The 15,654-nt window shown below is 44.5% G+C and overlaps 1 protein-coding gene across 2 annotated transcripts in view; it reads right to left on the bottom strand.

Moving 5' to 3' along the window:
• ZNF592 (zinc finger protein 592) overlaps window positions 1-15,654 on the bottom strand; it is a 33,944-nt gene that overhangs the window by 11,526 nt on the left and 6,764 nt on the right. For both annotated transcript variants that reach the window (XM_088538235.1, XM_088538234.1), the window contains exons 3-4: window positions 4,919-5,097; window positions 493-669 (exon numbers count right to left, since the gene is read on the bottom strand). In XM_088538235.1, coding sequence (XP_088394361.1) covers window positions 493-669; window positions 4,919-5,097 — 356 coding nt within the window. The remainder of the gene's footprint in view (window positions 1-492; window positions 670-4,918; window positions 5,098-15,654) is intronic.

Genomic DNA, 15,654 nt, shown 5'->3' on the forward strand with positions numbered 1-15,654 from the left:
GCTTCAAAGCACACAAGCTACATATTACTTCCCATCTGAGCTTTTCACAGCCTTAAGGCACACATTCTCAGCCCAAGTTCAAGGCTTGGAAGGGGAAGATATAGAGTGGAAAAGGAAAGGAGGTTTTCTCTAGTGATTTGGTGGTGCATGGTATAACTCTCCTCTCCCTTTGGAGTGCCAGATTTAACAGCTATCCTGGATTCATTTACCAAGAGGTGCCACTCTGGCTCCTGTTGGACAAAGAGGTAATGGTCAAGATGCCTTTTTTGCACTCCTGGACTCCTACCCGAGAACACTGTGTTCTTATTAAGGAGAGTGGGCCACAGTTAGGGATGAATCTCTGTCAGTGGACAAAGTAGCAGCTCTTCTTCTGTCACAAAGACAGAAACTACTAATAATAAAAATAATAATAAAACTGGGATAGAATTGGGGAATGCTGGAGCTACCCAGCAAAGGGTAAGTCAGAGCTCCAGCTAATTGCAAAATACTTACTGAGTAGTCTTGTGAGGCTCCGTTGGGTGCTGGCTAGTCATGTGAGCCGTGGTGCTGTCTGCTGACTTGAAGGCCATGGGACAAAAAGAACACTTGTGGAAGACTTCGCAGTGTTTCTCATGAATGTGCACTTTCAGCATGGCTAAGGTCATGAAGACAACCCCACAATGGATGCACCTGGAAGACACACGAGAGGAAGAGCTGAAGGACCTGTGCTGCCAACAAACACACACAACTGGAGGGCATCGCAGCGGGAGGCACCACAACAAGGTGGGCTCCCTTTCAGGCACTTCAGCAGCAATGTCTTGGCAAGGAGAAATATGACAAAGGAATTCAAAAACTGGACACATCTCACAACTACATGGTAGTAACATTCAAAAAGAACTATGAAAGAAGCCATCAGAGCTTCGAACAACATAGAAAAAAGTAAAAAGAGGTTTGGCAGCTTGGCAAAAAGGCAATCCCTGCATCTGTGAAAGCCAGTTCAAGTCACAAGTACAAGTGAAGAACTCAAAAAACAAAAGTAGCTGTTGAGCTCTATGAGTAGTAAGAGGCAGCACAAATGACAGTTATTCCCCAGTACAAAACAAAACTGAAACAAAAAGAGCACCAGAAGAACATTCAGCTCAGAAATCTTCAGTAAGACATATGATTGCTCCTCTCATACTACACTAAGCAAGAAGAAATAATATCAGAAGCAGCAAACATACTAAAAACTGTTACAGAAACCTGCACAGAATTGATTAAGCTCATTAAAATCATGAGGATACAGGTGTTTGACTGAGCAGTGCTTGGCCTGGCACTTGGGGGGACACTCCTGGAGGAAAGGAGGCGAGGAAGAGCTTGCAGGGGTGCTGCATGGAGCCAAAGGACTCGTGTGTGCAGAGAAATCCCCAAACCTCAGGGCAGGAGCTGCGGTCACGCAGCCCTGCCCAGCCTGCCGCTCCTCTCAAAGCTCTTCGGGACAGGCCTCCACTTGATACTCCCCAGGAGAGCAACGAGTGACAGCCGTACTATATTTAGCTTTACCATCCCTTCCAAACATCCACCTGACTCTCGAGCTTATTAAGGAAACCACAAACAAACACTCTGAGGGCACATGAGGATGGAGGTACCTGGCCTCGCCCGGCGTGGGCCAGGCCAGCTGAGGAGTTTGCCCCCGTGAGCAGGTCATATAGGTCCAGCTGGGAACCAAAGCGGCTCTGGTGATTGTTCCCAAGTAGATTCCACCAAAATGACTTACAACAGAACCCTGCGTAAGCTAACGCAGCACGTGGTGATTGTTACAATGAACGAGCTCTACCAGGAGGAGCTTGGCAGCTCCACGGGACAGGACAGTGCTACGTGGACACCAGAGACAAATGAGGGCTAATTTCACCCAGGGAGCCAGCCTGCAGCCCGGGGTTAAGCTGCTTTATAAATACAACATATTTTTTGCCCTGGTTCTGAGGTTTCCCATGTACTGAGAGCACCACAAGCGCTGGAGCTCTCAGCGGCGCTGCGGTAGCCGGTGCAGCACCAGCTCTGTCCCAGATGGGACCCCAGCAACTGGAAAAGCGCCAAACCTGTATCAAAAACAAACAAAGCCACCAGATTATCCCTCCATCCAAATGAGCCGACTGACAGAGCGCAGGAAACAGCTCGGGGCTTTGAAGCTGCACTTCAAAAGACCTCCATGCAGGGGCCAGCCCAAGCTATCCAAACCCTCTTCCCCTAAATACACGCAGAAATGCCGTTTTCTTAAATTTAGAAAGAAAATCAGTGTCACCAACAGCTGTTGCTGTCTTCCGAAAAGCACAAAAATACTCTACTGGGGTAGTTATGCTTCAAACCTGTCCCTCAGTCATACGAGTTGCAGAAAGGGACTTCTGTGACAGCCGGGAATTGTGTCCCTACAGGAGATTAAATTCCCAAGTATAAATGGAAGAACAAATACTGATTTGGACAATAAGATCCAGCCATTACACCCAGGAATATCTGTCTGGATTCTTCCACAAACACTCACCGAATTAACAAGAGATGTCTCTGCATTACGTTGGGCTTTGGTAAGTACTAAAGATCTTATACAGAATTAGCGATGGAATAACTCCTAACTCCGGGTCAAGTTGATTTAATTTACAGTAAATGAGAAGTTTAAACAAAAGCCTCTTCATAAGCAAGTGCTCCAGTGCCAAAAGGACAAACTTTGATAAGGTAAGCTCATTAGAGGAGCAGAGTGGATGGAGGATCTGTGAGGCCTGCCGTGTAATTTCTGCAAATAATAAATTCTGATTATCATCCAGAAAAAACATCCCAAGCGCAGGGGAATAAATAGTTCACATGAGAAGATACTAGGATGGCTGCAGGGCAAGGAGGAGTAGGGGAAAAGCCTTGGAAAGTGTCCCACAAGAAGAGATATAGCTACAAGATGTTGTCTTAACCTTCTAAATATTCCTTTCTTACGCTGTCATGTCCTGGCCCCTGAGAAGGCTCCCCAGAGCAAGGAAACGAATGTCACGCAGTGCCACGTCAGTGGGGAGAGCTGGAAGGTGCTGGAGTTTCTTGGAAACGGGTGTGGAGGTGACATTTGGAGATGCACAGAAAAGCTGCATTCAGAGCACGCGTCTTCATTTTGATGAACCTTCCCCTCGTCTTCAGTGTAATCACTAGCTACGACCGGACCAAATTAAAACAATCCCATGCCAAACTCAGTTGGGTTACTTAGGATGTTGGCAGAAAAGGAAACAAAAAATGGACTCATCAAAAACAAAACCAAGCTCAGAAAATCAAGAAATACAGGGATATGGTAAGAAGCAGCAAAAGTCAAGCTGATCCTGTGAAGGATTTCAAAGGACTCCCAGGCTTTTCACTTCTGCCAGAAGCAAAAGCACAAGCAAAGTACCAAAGTCTCTGTGTGACAACAAGGCAGATGCCATGGATTATCTAGAGCTGGTTCTGCAACTGAAATATTTCATCTGCTTTCAACAACAGCATCAAAACCAACCCCAGAGAAAAGACATGAAGAACAGCAAGGATGTCCCAGTTGCAGACATTCACCTGCCTGGTGGATTCAGCTTCTACAGGTGACTTGGAGTGGAGAACAAGAGAGAAGTTAAAGAAATGTAACTTCTGGAGAAGGCAGCTGAAGCTTAAGAATTCCCTAAGCATCATCCTTGAGTTCTGTCTTGCTTCAGATCTTCATTAATGACCTTGGCACAGAAAGCAGACACGCACTAATGACATCTGCAGATGGATCAAAGCTAGCATTACTGACAAGGCTGAAGCCATCATAAAGATATTACTGTAATACAGCTGGAATGAATAATATTTTTTTTAATGCAAAATCATCCACTTAGGAATAAGCACCAATCTCTGCAGCAAACTGGATCCCATCAACTGGAAAGAGAGGCGAAAGGACTTTTTTGTTCCCCCAGCCTTCCTTCTCTCTCAAGGGAGAATTCAACGGCATCGGTATTGCAGCCATTTTATTTGCAAGAGACTTAATTTTTTTGTAGGTTATGCCCCCTGCAATCGGGCCCCGTGTAAAAAGAAAAGTCTGTATACAATTAAACGCAGAATCATTTTAATATACGCCTCTTTGTGGTTGAAAATAAAACGCCCTTGAAAACTGAAATGTGATTTAACCACAAAGGGGAGGCTTCATGAATCTGCAGCCAGTCTAGAAGAACAAGCCAAACAGAAGATACTGCCCTATTCCCTTTAAATTTCAGAGCTAAATATGTAATAGTGATCCGAGAAAAATAACAGGACTTTAAGGACAATCAAAAGGTCTCTGTATCTACTGTTCATCTCCCTTGCAAATCATCTGTATCTTAACAAAAGAGCAGTCCTGCACCCATGGTGATCTCAATACATAAAGCAGGCAAGGTTTGCAGGGAAACATAATAATGTATTTTATTAAAGCAATCGCTTCCGTTGAGGAAAGGGCAATACATACACACCACTGAGTCCAAAAACCTAGGAGCCGCCTTCCATTTGTGTCAGATCTTGACAAGTGTTTGGAGATTTTTAGGGTCATACAAGAAAACGATCTATGGCCTCTTTGTGAAGACACACATCCCTCCGTCCATTACGACTGCCATAAATGTAAGGGCAAACCGGAAAGAGACGGAGTGGATTAAGAGCTGCAGTCTTTTCCTGTAAATATCAACTCCGAGATGATTGTCTGCAATAAGAACTTAACCCAAACCAGAAAACATGTTCCGACTTCAAGCCAGTTCAAAATCATTTCTGGTCTGAGACAGCTCCTCTTATCTCATTCAGCATTTCCCTGTTTCAAAGGCGTTTTGCCACCCAGAGAAAACACACACATCCTGCGTCGTGTCCTCTCTCCGGCCATCAGCAGAGAGGTGCACGCGTCCCCCCGATATCTACGCGAGCTTCCCGCTTGCCCTTGCACACCTGGACCGTTTGGAGCGGCACCAACCTGAACCCGACTTTGCGGGAGTAATGCAGGCAGTTCTCCTTGACGTGGGTCTGGAAGTAGGCGGAGCGGCACACGGCTCCGCACTCCGGGCAGCAGTAGGGAGACTTGTGAGCGTGGATCCTCTGGTGAGCACAGTAACTGCACTGGTTGGGGAGCATCATCTGGCACACTTGACACGTCTGATGGAAGAAAGGGCGCGTTAGTTATTTGCTCCACGCCAGCTTTTCATCCCCCCCAAATTCAGCCTAGAAAACCCTGAGGTTTAGAGAAAACCCCAGCATCTTCCACCTTGCTGCTACAAAATCCTGCAGCTATGCAGCTCGACGGCTTTTGCCCAAAAGAACTGAAGAACTTTTATAACTACCTATATCAGATGACTACATCCATTCTTAAACCATGGCCTCTGCAATTTGGTTTTTTTTTTCACCTAAAAAAAGGAAAACAAAACCTTTTGCCTCTGCTCAGAAAACCCTCTGCTTAGTCATCTTAGCAGTAAAGCCTTCGAGCAGGAAAGTGCTTGTCCCCCTGCAACTCAACTCAAAAGCACGTTAGAAGCGCAACGCTTACCAGGAAGACGCTTTTGCCAAAGCAGCATCGTTTACTTTGCACCTAGAGCTTGTTTTTTTTAGAACTCTCAAACCTTGGCTCCCTTCCGCTGACACCGTAACACTTCTGTATTCCTCCAAAACCCTGGAGCAGCTATTAGTGTGCTACCAGGATATATTTTAGCTAATTCCTAGGCAGCAACATAGCAGTAGTAGACACCTGCCCTCCGGACTTGAACTGAACCTCTCTTCCGACATCAATTTACCCATGCAAAATTGTTCTCCTCCCAGCTCTACACTGTGCACGAACTGCAGCAAACTGCTCATTAAGGCTTATCAGACCAGGTAATTTAATTGCGTCCTTGGTTCAGCGCTGCTGAAAAAAGGCTTCAGGCCTGATTACATCAGAGGCGGCGCAAAACTGTACCCGAGGGCACGTCCACGGAGCGCAGGGAAGCTTCTACCGCAGCGCGGGTGCCCACGGAGTCCCCCGGACCAAACCAGGCAAAGAGACTGAAGCACCGGAGGGGAAAGTGGTGCCAGCAGCCCCTAAATCTGGCAAAATCCTAACACCGCTTTCGGGCTGATTCGGGTTTCTGCACTGTCGTTATTCCAGCTGTCGGCTGTAGGACACTCCGCTATGTAAATCCTGGTGGGAAAGCATCAGGGAAAGCTGCAGGTAGCAGAAAGGGTCATTGGTATGAAGAGCCAAAGCTGTGACCCATCTGAAAAGTTTCATGGGAAAACAAGAAAGAAAAAGAAAAGAAAAAAGAGAGAGAAGGAAGGAAACAGAAATAAAAAGTAAGAGAAGGAAAGAAGAGACTTGCAGAAAGAAGCAGCTGAATAAATCACCAGCAAGCCCAACGCTTCAAGGACACTCGTTACAAGTGGGAGTTAAGAACAGAAAATATTTGAAGAAAGAGATAGAGCGGTAGAAGGAAGCCCGACGTCAGCCTCCCCGCAACCCCCGCATCTTAAAGAAACCCCTTTCCAATAAACTCCAGAGTGGTTCAGCACTTCCCCAAGGGGAAATCCCTGCCTAAGACATGGGTTGAACCTGTGAAATATAAGTGGGTCCGGTGGCCCCAGGAGAGCTCTGCTCTCTTTAGGGATAAAGTACTGCCGTGTGGGACCTCCTGTTGTCCAAACCTGCCCCAGATAACAAATGAAAGAAGAAATCTGTGCCCTGGGAAACCTGGGGCTGATTTAATGCCTTTTTTTTTATTATTATTATTATTTCTTTTTAACCACAGCCAGGATTTTTAGCCTCTCTAGCAAACCATGTCCAAGGCTCTCCCGGTGCTCTGGCAGCTGGCACACCCCCAACATCTGGATAGTCCCCACCGCATCACGTGGGAAGCTCAGCGGGGACAACACACGCTCAGATAGAGCAGAAGGAAGCACGGGGAGATGCCTGGCAAGAGGCATTGAAACTAATAGTTATCTCCTGCGGGCTCCGCACGAGCTGGATGCCTGCCAGGGAGTGCATACAGCCGATACGGGAATAAAAAGCCAGGCTGAGCGAGGATAAGGCTAAATGAATTTATTGTGTCTGCATCCGCCGTGGATGGAGCTGGACGGGTTCCCACGCGGCCACCGCACTCTGCGGAGAACGCGGAGTTCAGCAAGAAAAGAGAGAAGTGAATGAAACCCCCAGGCTTCAGCTCCGATTGTCCCACGGAAAGGAGGGCCTGGAGCATATGGACCCAATGATGACTCACAAGGGCAAATTAGCAAAGAATAACTGAGACCAGCCTATTTAACCACTGCTAATTCTGTACTTGGGAGGAGTCAACACAAGGCCTCCAGGCCTCCTTCACAGAGTGGGCCAAGCTCTCCACAGGAGTCAAAAAAAAAAAAAAAAAAAAAAAAAAAAAAAACCCATGCAGAAATAAGATTTGACCTACAGTAGCTCAGGCATCTACCTGGACTTCCCAAAGGGTTTTGACAACACCCTTTGTCAGAGACTTTTAAGGAAATTAACCCAACACAGCCTGGATGAAGGTCCCCGGGAAGGTTTTGCTGAGATTTGGGTTCTTCTAAGTTTTCACAACACATCCAGGCAAAGGCAACGAGCAGGGAAGGGGCTGATGATACTTGGGTAGCTCAAGCCATGACAGCTGAAGGACAGCCCCCAAGAAGTGGGAGAAAACAGAAGCGTGAGGAGATCAGGCAATAAAACAGAGAAAGAGAGAGGAAAAAACCCAAGAAACAAAAATCCACACGACAGTTTTATCCTTCTTCTCATCTTTTTCCACCCCCATCATCTCCAAACGACAACACCACAAAATCCAGGCCCCTCATGCCCAGAGACCTCAAGGTAGGAGCAGAGGGGTAGACGGACCCAGGCTCCCATTAAAGCTTCATCGTGGAGCCTCAGCGGCGTTTTCTTTTGCAACTCGTCTGCTTTGTGCAAGGAATCCTTAACTTGCTTCCAGCTGTCACATTTTTATCTCTTTCTCTAGTTTTCCATGACTTTTTCAAAGAAAGCTGGCAGCAATTTGAGACACTCATTAGTCAGTTATTTCTAAAGCCTGTTACCAGGATATTGAGTTGTGTAACGTCTGTGTTTTTTTTTTTTTTTTTTAGATACTCCCGTTAACCTACGCTTTAATCAAGAGTTATTTATTGCAGGTTTTCATTACTTCCCATTTGCCTGTAACATTTCATCTCAGTTGTTCCTCCAGAAGTCACATTCACACACACACAAATGTTCAGAAGCTCACTCATTGCTGAATACTTTATTTTATTCCCATTCCTCCTTATTAGCTTCTTCAGAAGGGCTGGAAAAAAATAATCACTGGAGTATATAAAAATAAATTTAAAAAATAGTATTACTAAACAGAACCCTGTGGTCTTTGAAGCATTGGCAAGCCAGGAAATTCACAGCACACAACCCTTTACTGAAAAAGGCCCATGTAAGGGCAGCACCAGTGGCTTTTCTGTTCATTTTTCAATGAAACAATTGCCTAACTGACTCTCTGGCAATCAGGATCCAAGGATTACATTGCAAGTAAAGTTCACAAAGTCGGAGCAAGCCCCCTTCTCACACCAGCAGCACTGCTAAATGCCTGCAGCAAACCTTCTTGCTCGGATAAAGCCCATAACTCTCCAGGGCCTGGTTCTCATGAACATGCAAAGAACAGAACATGGGGGTGCAAAAAGTCTCCTCACTTCCAATAGGTAGCTATTCCAAAAGGAATTGACCTTGGCCCAAGCCAAGAAACTGGCCATCCCTTTTGGCTTCCCATTACAGCTGGAGAGGTTTAACAGCCTCGATGGAAGTTCACATCCATTTAGAGGTGTCCTCAGATACAATGTGCCCAACATTATCATGTACCTTCCACTGAAAATGCAGAAATAGACTAACTTTAAAGCATGAGATCTGAGCTACAAGACAAAAAGAGGAGTTTATAATAAGGCTGGCAACTTAAAAGGAATATAAGGACTCCGAGTGAACCAGCAGAGGGGAACAGCCATGATATTTTTGAAATGCAAATAGATTAAGGAGTCCTTTATATATCCAAAGCAAAAAAAAAACCTCTCAAAGAAGGGCCCCAAGTGCTTCCCAAATGCAGCTTTTGGAAAGCTTTGCTTTTTGTACTTTAGGCAGGGCTCAGGGGGCAGCTGATACTCCCCATCGCTGAGCGATCACAGGCAGTTAGCAACGCATGACGGAGACAAGCAGGATGCTTCTGCTATAAAAAAAAAATAGCAGGGAATTACTACTTAAGGTTAACCTTTAACTTCCCATTAGCTTTCACTTACTGCCTTCCCTGGGACAAATGCCAGCAACCTGCATCCTTCAGGGGAGATGCTGTGCTGTGTGTTTACATGCGGGAAGGCTGGTTACCAAATTTGCGGCTCACCCACCTTCTTTGCCTCCTGCTAGCACAGCGGCTTCCTGGGCCAGGCCAACCATCTCCAGATGATCCAACACGCTCAGAGGAAGATTTTTGACTTGCTTTATCATGACAAAGCCATAGACAACATTGCTGCACCGAAGTTTGAGCAATGCAAAAGGGACAAGCAGAGAATTTCTTCCCCTAAGCTTTGTAATAACCAAGGTGCATCTCTGCATCTCCCCTTAAATAAATCTGTCTTGCTGCATTAATTATTCAATTTACAGATCAAAAAATACAAGAGAAGCGTGTCAAATTAATTATAAGAAGTTAAACCTAGAATCCAGCTGACTTAAAACCACTGTGGTGAAATTCTGATGACAGAATATGCATCAAGCTGATCAACAGGTGAGTTTACCCCAGTTAGCACCTATAAAGCATACAACCTTTGCATTAAGCGTGGTGACATAAGAGAGAAGTTCTTATTTCATTGGTTATGTTTTAAAATGTCAGATTTAGGATCCAGCAAGGGAACCTGTTTTGACTTCTATCTATAGGATATGGTTAGAGGATGCTCCTGTATCCTACACCACGGCCAAAATTTTCTGCTAGCTGCTGTCCTGCCAATGGTCACCGATCCCCCCCTCCATGTGGTCCATCCTTAGCATCATCTCTCTACTTTGTCACATTTGCCCTGGTCACTCTTATTGCTCTTCCTTTACCTCCTTCCCTGTGCAATGCTCTCCAACCCAATGCTGTTCTTAGATCCTCAGCAAGAACAACTCTCCCGGATACACACGTCTAAACTGATGAATGCAGCAGGGTTTAAAAGGCTCAGAAAAATAAAGCATTAAAATACAATTTTATTCCCCCTAAAATCTAGTATCACTTGAGAGCAGCAAAATACGTTTTTGCATAGGCAAAATTCTGCAGAAAAAAATATTGTGGATCCAATGCTCCCAAAATGATCACTGACCCGACATTAGTCAAGATCTCCCAGTTTCCACACGCCCACTTTCAAATCACTACGACAGCTACATGGTACACATCCCACTCCTGTCTTCTGATGGTAACATTAAAGTCCTCTGCTCTTCCCTCCACCCTGCAGCATGGGTCTTGTGCCTATCTATCTATCAGCGGTGATGCCCATCGCAGAGCCTCCCAGCTCCAGCTCTTTCATCGCACCTTCCTCCCCTCTTGCTTCCTCCTTGCATCCTACCACAGACAGCATCGTGGCTGCTCAAATTCCGCTTTTACTGTCATCTTACTCTACTGGCCATCTCTACTGGCCCAATGACATCTTTGCTAACTCCAGCTACAAGATTTCACTCCTCTTTCTCCAGAAGGAAGACAGAGTGAACTTCTCCACTCTTGCTTCAACAGCCTCTTAGCCCCAGTTATCAGTAGCAGGTCCTGATATTTCATGACCCACTTACGTCCACGTCTCAGCTTCCTTCATTCTCTACTTCCATGTTCCTCTGGGCTGACCTGACCCATGGGGGCTGCAGGACAGATATAGCTGAGAGAACAAGTGCAGGTGGGGAAGGAGGAGGGAAGATTGTCCCCTTGCACGCAGTGCCTTGTAGATCAGTTTGTGCAGCCCATGAAGCTGTATCCTACCCCTCCTTCCTCCCCAGCCTCTCCTCCTCATCATCCTAATCCACCTAATCCTCAGGGTGCCGCCTCATGCTCCTATCCTGCCACTCAACTCGTCTATACTCTCAGTGATCATTGCCTTGAGCTTCTTTCCCTCAACACGTTCATCACATCGACGTCCCCCGCTCCTTTCTTTCTATAAATGAAAAATTCTGTATCAAACAAAGATCAGCATTTGCTCATACCTAAGGTTTGTATTAAACACTCTTGGTTTGGGAGAGGAAAAGCAGTCCTTTGCAAAGCCACATTAATTTTTGTTGATTTTTTTCAATCCGCTTTCTTTCTAAAGGAAAACACAAACACACAAGAGGGAGGAAAGGAAAAAAAGAGAGAGAAAAACAACAGAAAAATGGCTTCCCTCTTTCTTGCTTGCTACTTTGCTGCTGGGAAATTACCAGTGCAGCATGTGGTCCTCCTGGCTTCTGGCAAGTTTTAGCCAATAAATTATGAAGCATTGATTTCAGAAGGGGGAAGGAAGAAGAAGAGAAGGCAGCTCTAAAATAGCTTTTAAATAACTCCGAGGTAGGTGGTGCATAAACAGGATACATCGTGATTAATGGAAAAAGTCTTACCAGACAAATAAAGGAAGACAGAAGAGGAAAGAAAAGGGGAAGGACAATAGCACAGAGATGCAAAAAAAGCATTCAGAGGCCCTTCACATCCAGCACATTATTTAAGTCTTAGCTACCTCAGTGGGCTTTGCATGGTCAAGCCGAAGAGGGAACAGTAAGAAACATCTCTGGTTTCCAGAGATGGACAATTATGCTCAAAAAGGTCAGGAAGTATTTTGCATTCTTGCACATGTTAATTCTAAGCTGCTCTAACCTCCCAATAAAACAAGCAAGCTTGTTTTAAAAACAGTGTGCAGCTTTTGTTCATTACTGCTACTGGAAATCTCTTTCAGAATTCATTCCTCAGATGATTAGACACTATCTTCTACTTTGCAGGGTAAACCTCCTCGAGTCTGGTCTTGCATCAGTGCTGCTCTTCATCTTAAAAAGCTCTTCTTTATAAACATCATGTTGGGCAGAGAGTGGCCTTGCTCTTTTAGGAAATAATAATAATAAAAAGCTTTAGGAGCAGCAAGTTTTTTTCCTTTCTTTTTTTCCCCCCCACCCCGCTCTCAGCTCCTGCAATTTAAACCCAGGTATCTGAAGGCCACAAAATTACCTGATGTTAACTACAAAGCCTAATCCCTGTTCTAGCCACAACAGGAATTATTGTATTTATTGTATATGATAATATACAAGCATTAATGAGATCCTGATTGGTTCACTGCAGGTTAACATATAACCCTTGCACAACTGTTTCACCTTAGTCATTCAGAGTTTCTTGTGCCCAACCACATACCCTGCTTTTCAGGTGCTTCATCCCATTCCTACTCACTCTTCAAGACCATGTAGGTCCTCCCAAAAAATATCCCCAAATTCTCCCCCTCCTTAATTATCTCTTACTTTTCTGACTCAGTGAGTTTTATCTATACTTTCTTCCTCCAAGAAAGTTAATGAGAACATTAACTAAGATTTAACTTCAAACTACTCCTAAGTGAATTGTAGAAGCAATCTGTCTCCTGTTGCAGTCACCTCTTTTAACTGCTTCTGGCCAAACATTCTAACGCTACTTCTTCAGTGCAACTCTTCCCCACACGGCTCTCAAAGAACCGTCACTTGAACATCACAGAGAGTTGGATCTACTCATCTCTAATAAATAAATAAATAAATTACACACATCAAATTAGTTTGACATCATCTAGCTTTATTTTGCTTTCCACTTGCACCTATTTAATTGCCTTTTTCCCCTCAAACTTGCTTGAGAATGTAGCTCTCTGCTGCAATCAGACCAAACAGATCTGAAGTTGCCTTGAACATCTGATACTACGTTTTGCTCCTCTGGAGAACAAAAAGTATAAATATTTACAGGCGGCTCAGCTCAAACATTGATTAAAAAATAAAACAAACAAACAGATCACATTTGCAAATTCAAATACCTTTTTCTCCTGGTGTTCAGAGGCAGAAAACCTGTAAACAGATCCCATCGAGTGACTCAATTCACAAGCTGACAGAAATTGCAAAACTGGCCTTGAAAGACTTAAAAAACCAAAAAAACAAAAACAAACAAAAGCAAAAAACACTGTGATCAACTAACAGGATCTGCTCAAAAGACTCATCCAACAAATCAAATTCTACTTCTGAAATGCATCAATTTGCAATTCTTTAAGCCTCATCGTCCTAACTGTAAAGCCACATAGATCCTACCTCAGTATTTGGATAAAATGACTTGCTTCCATCTTATGCATACATGGTGTAAAAATAAGCCAGGCTGGATTTCCCTGCTGTACTTTGAACAAGAGCAGTCACGCAGCTCCTGCAGATCTATACTGCTGTACTGAGGCCAAGTTCGCAGTTGCTCTAACGGTCTTTCCACTCCACCTTCTCAATCCCAGCATCGGCCCCCCCGCCCCTTCCTCTCACTTTCTCCAAATTTCCTCCTTTCCCTGCTGTCTGGATGACATCCAAACCTTGGTTTCTTCTTCCAAAACAGTCATGATTCAACATGGTCCTTCTCACCTAGAAAACTCACGTAGCTCTTAGGCATTCCTGTTACCACAGACTTCATGACTTTCATTTTCTTCAGACTTCATTTTCTTTCAGACTGCCAAAAAGGAACAGACTAACAGAAAACCCAACAATCATTTTATTTTCCTTTTAAGTGGGGATGGGAAATGGGAAGATACCAGACTAATTCACAAAGTCGTGACAAGAAATTCCAATTAAAGCGAGAAGTTTTAAGTATCCACATAGAATATTCTTCCTTGTGTAGCAAAACTGCCTTAAATTGTCCCTCTCCCTCCTCAGTCCAATTATTCCTGCCTCTTTCTGCCACTTGCTTATCCTTCAGCTGTATCACTGCAACATGAAACTGTGTAATTGAAACAAGCAGATTGGGGAAAAAAACAAAAGGTCTTCCCCCTTCCACTTCTATTCTTCATGATGATATGCTCTCCCTTCCTTCTGAACAAAGTAACGTTCCCATCCCACATCAAGACTAAAAAAGCCTGTTGAGTTAAAAGCACCGTTCTCTCCAGAGCTTCAGACCCTGCTTGGTTTCTCAGTTTATCTTCACCTCGAATGTTTTCTACAGGAAAGCAAGAATGGCTGATAATCCAGACGTGGTACCATTTGATGGAAGAGCTCCAAAGAGTTCTCCACAGACCAAAACACCGCCAAAACTCCAAAACACGGGGTCCCACCTAGAAGTCCAATATGGAGAGCTGGATTAAGCAGGCAGGGAGCATTTGAGTGCTGTGCCAAGGCCGGGACAGAAACTGAGAACAAACATGATGGCACATACTTGAGCTGGGAAGAAAGGGTGGAAACACCCCAGGAAGGATGGAGACACCCAAGGAAGGAAAGTGTACAAGCTTGGGAGATGCAACTCCCATGGCTGCCTTCAACTCTGCAGGGTTTTCTCGTTTAACAGAGCTTCATGTTGCAAAAAAACACTCTACCCTTCATTCTCTTATTTAGCTCAAGAGATTCTTTCCCTTAACACATCCATCTATCCTTCCCAAGCAACCGTTTTTCGGGGAGAGTCCGGTACCACATACCCTAATAAGCACTGATGAACTTTAGGACATAAAACAGTGGGGATCAGCTCTGACACAAACAAGGCTGAAGGGACTTTTTGCATATGCTAAAGCTCTTCGAAAAGTAGAGGTCGAGCCATAGCTTTGCTTTGAAGGTACTGAGACGCTCTGTACTTTATGGACACATGGGGAAGGCTTTTGTGACCCAAACTGAGAGTCAATATTCAAGAATGCAAAACTCAATGCTAGGTGGTCATTGGTTAGCAATAGGCCTTGACAACAACCTCCCTCCCAACCGTAACGTTCTTCTTCAGCAAGGTCTCAACACAGCAGGAAAATATCCCCTGCTAGAGGATAAAACCAGAAGGCCACACTGCACGCAGCTGCTACAGGAACCCTTTCCTCAGCAGCACAATTTATATCGCTGCCCTAAAAACAAGTGGCCTGGCATAACTCTGGAGATGGAAGCAGAAGGCAAGGGCAAGAGAAGAGCAATTTTTCAATTGCTCTTACCACTTTAAAAAGTGCCTGTGAAACTAGATGCTCAGCCATTTCTAGCTCCTACCAAGAAATCCTCTTTTTTTTTTTTTTTTTTTCCCCCTGACTTAAATAAAAATAGCAACCCAGAAGTTGCCTTCATTAATGCAGAGTCAGGGTTGTCCACAGCATCTACTAAGAGAGAGTTCAACCAGTTCACATCTTCCCATTTCAGGAACTTAAAGATATTGTCCCCTCTTCTCTATTTTTTTCCAATGCTCACATTCACAAAAATGACATCCAGAGAGCATAATCTGAAGCAAGAGGCTTAAACTCTCTTCTCAGTTAAGTTACAGAATAAATGATTTGATTGCAGTCTAAAAATACTTTCAGACATTTCTTCTCTCTGCAGGTAGCTCTCAAATTGATAAACCCACAACAAAAATAGGAAACATTTTGACATGAATAATTAATATTTCAGCTCCCTTAGGAGCATCCACTGTATCCCCTCACCTGTAGATTTTAATTCAAGCCTGCTGGTACTTCTTTAAAAAGGCATCACAGTTCAAAACCAAGTTATGGTAATGACAGAGTCCAGGGTTTACCAGGCTACCTTACGCAACAGACCCA

Source organism: Tinamus guttatus, unplaced genomic scaffold (assembly GCF_059628265.1).
Source record: "Tinamus guttatus ecotype Peru unplaced genomic scaffold, ASM5962826v1 Tinamus_guttatus_pri_ptg000942l, whole genome shotgun sequence".
Lineage (NCBI taxonomy): Eukaryota > Metazoa > Chordata > Aves > Tinamiformes > Tinamidae > Tinamus > Tinamus guttatus.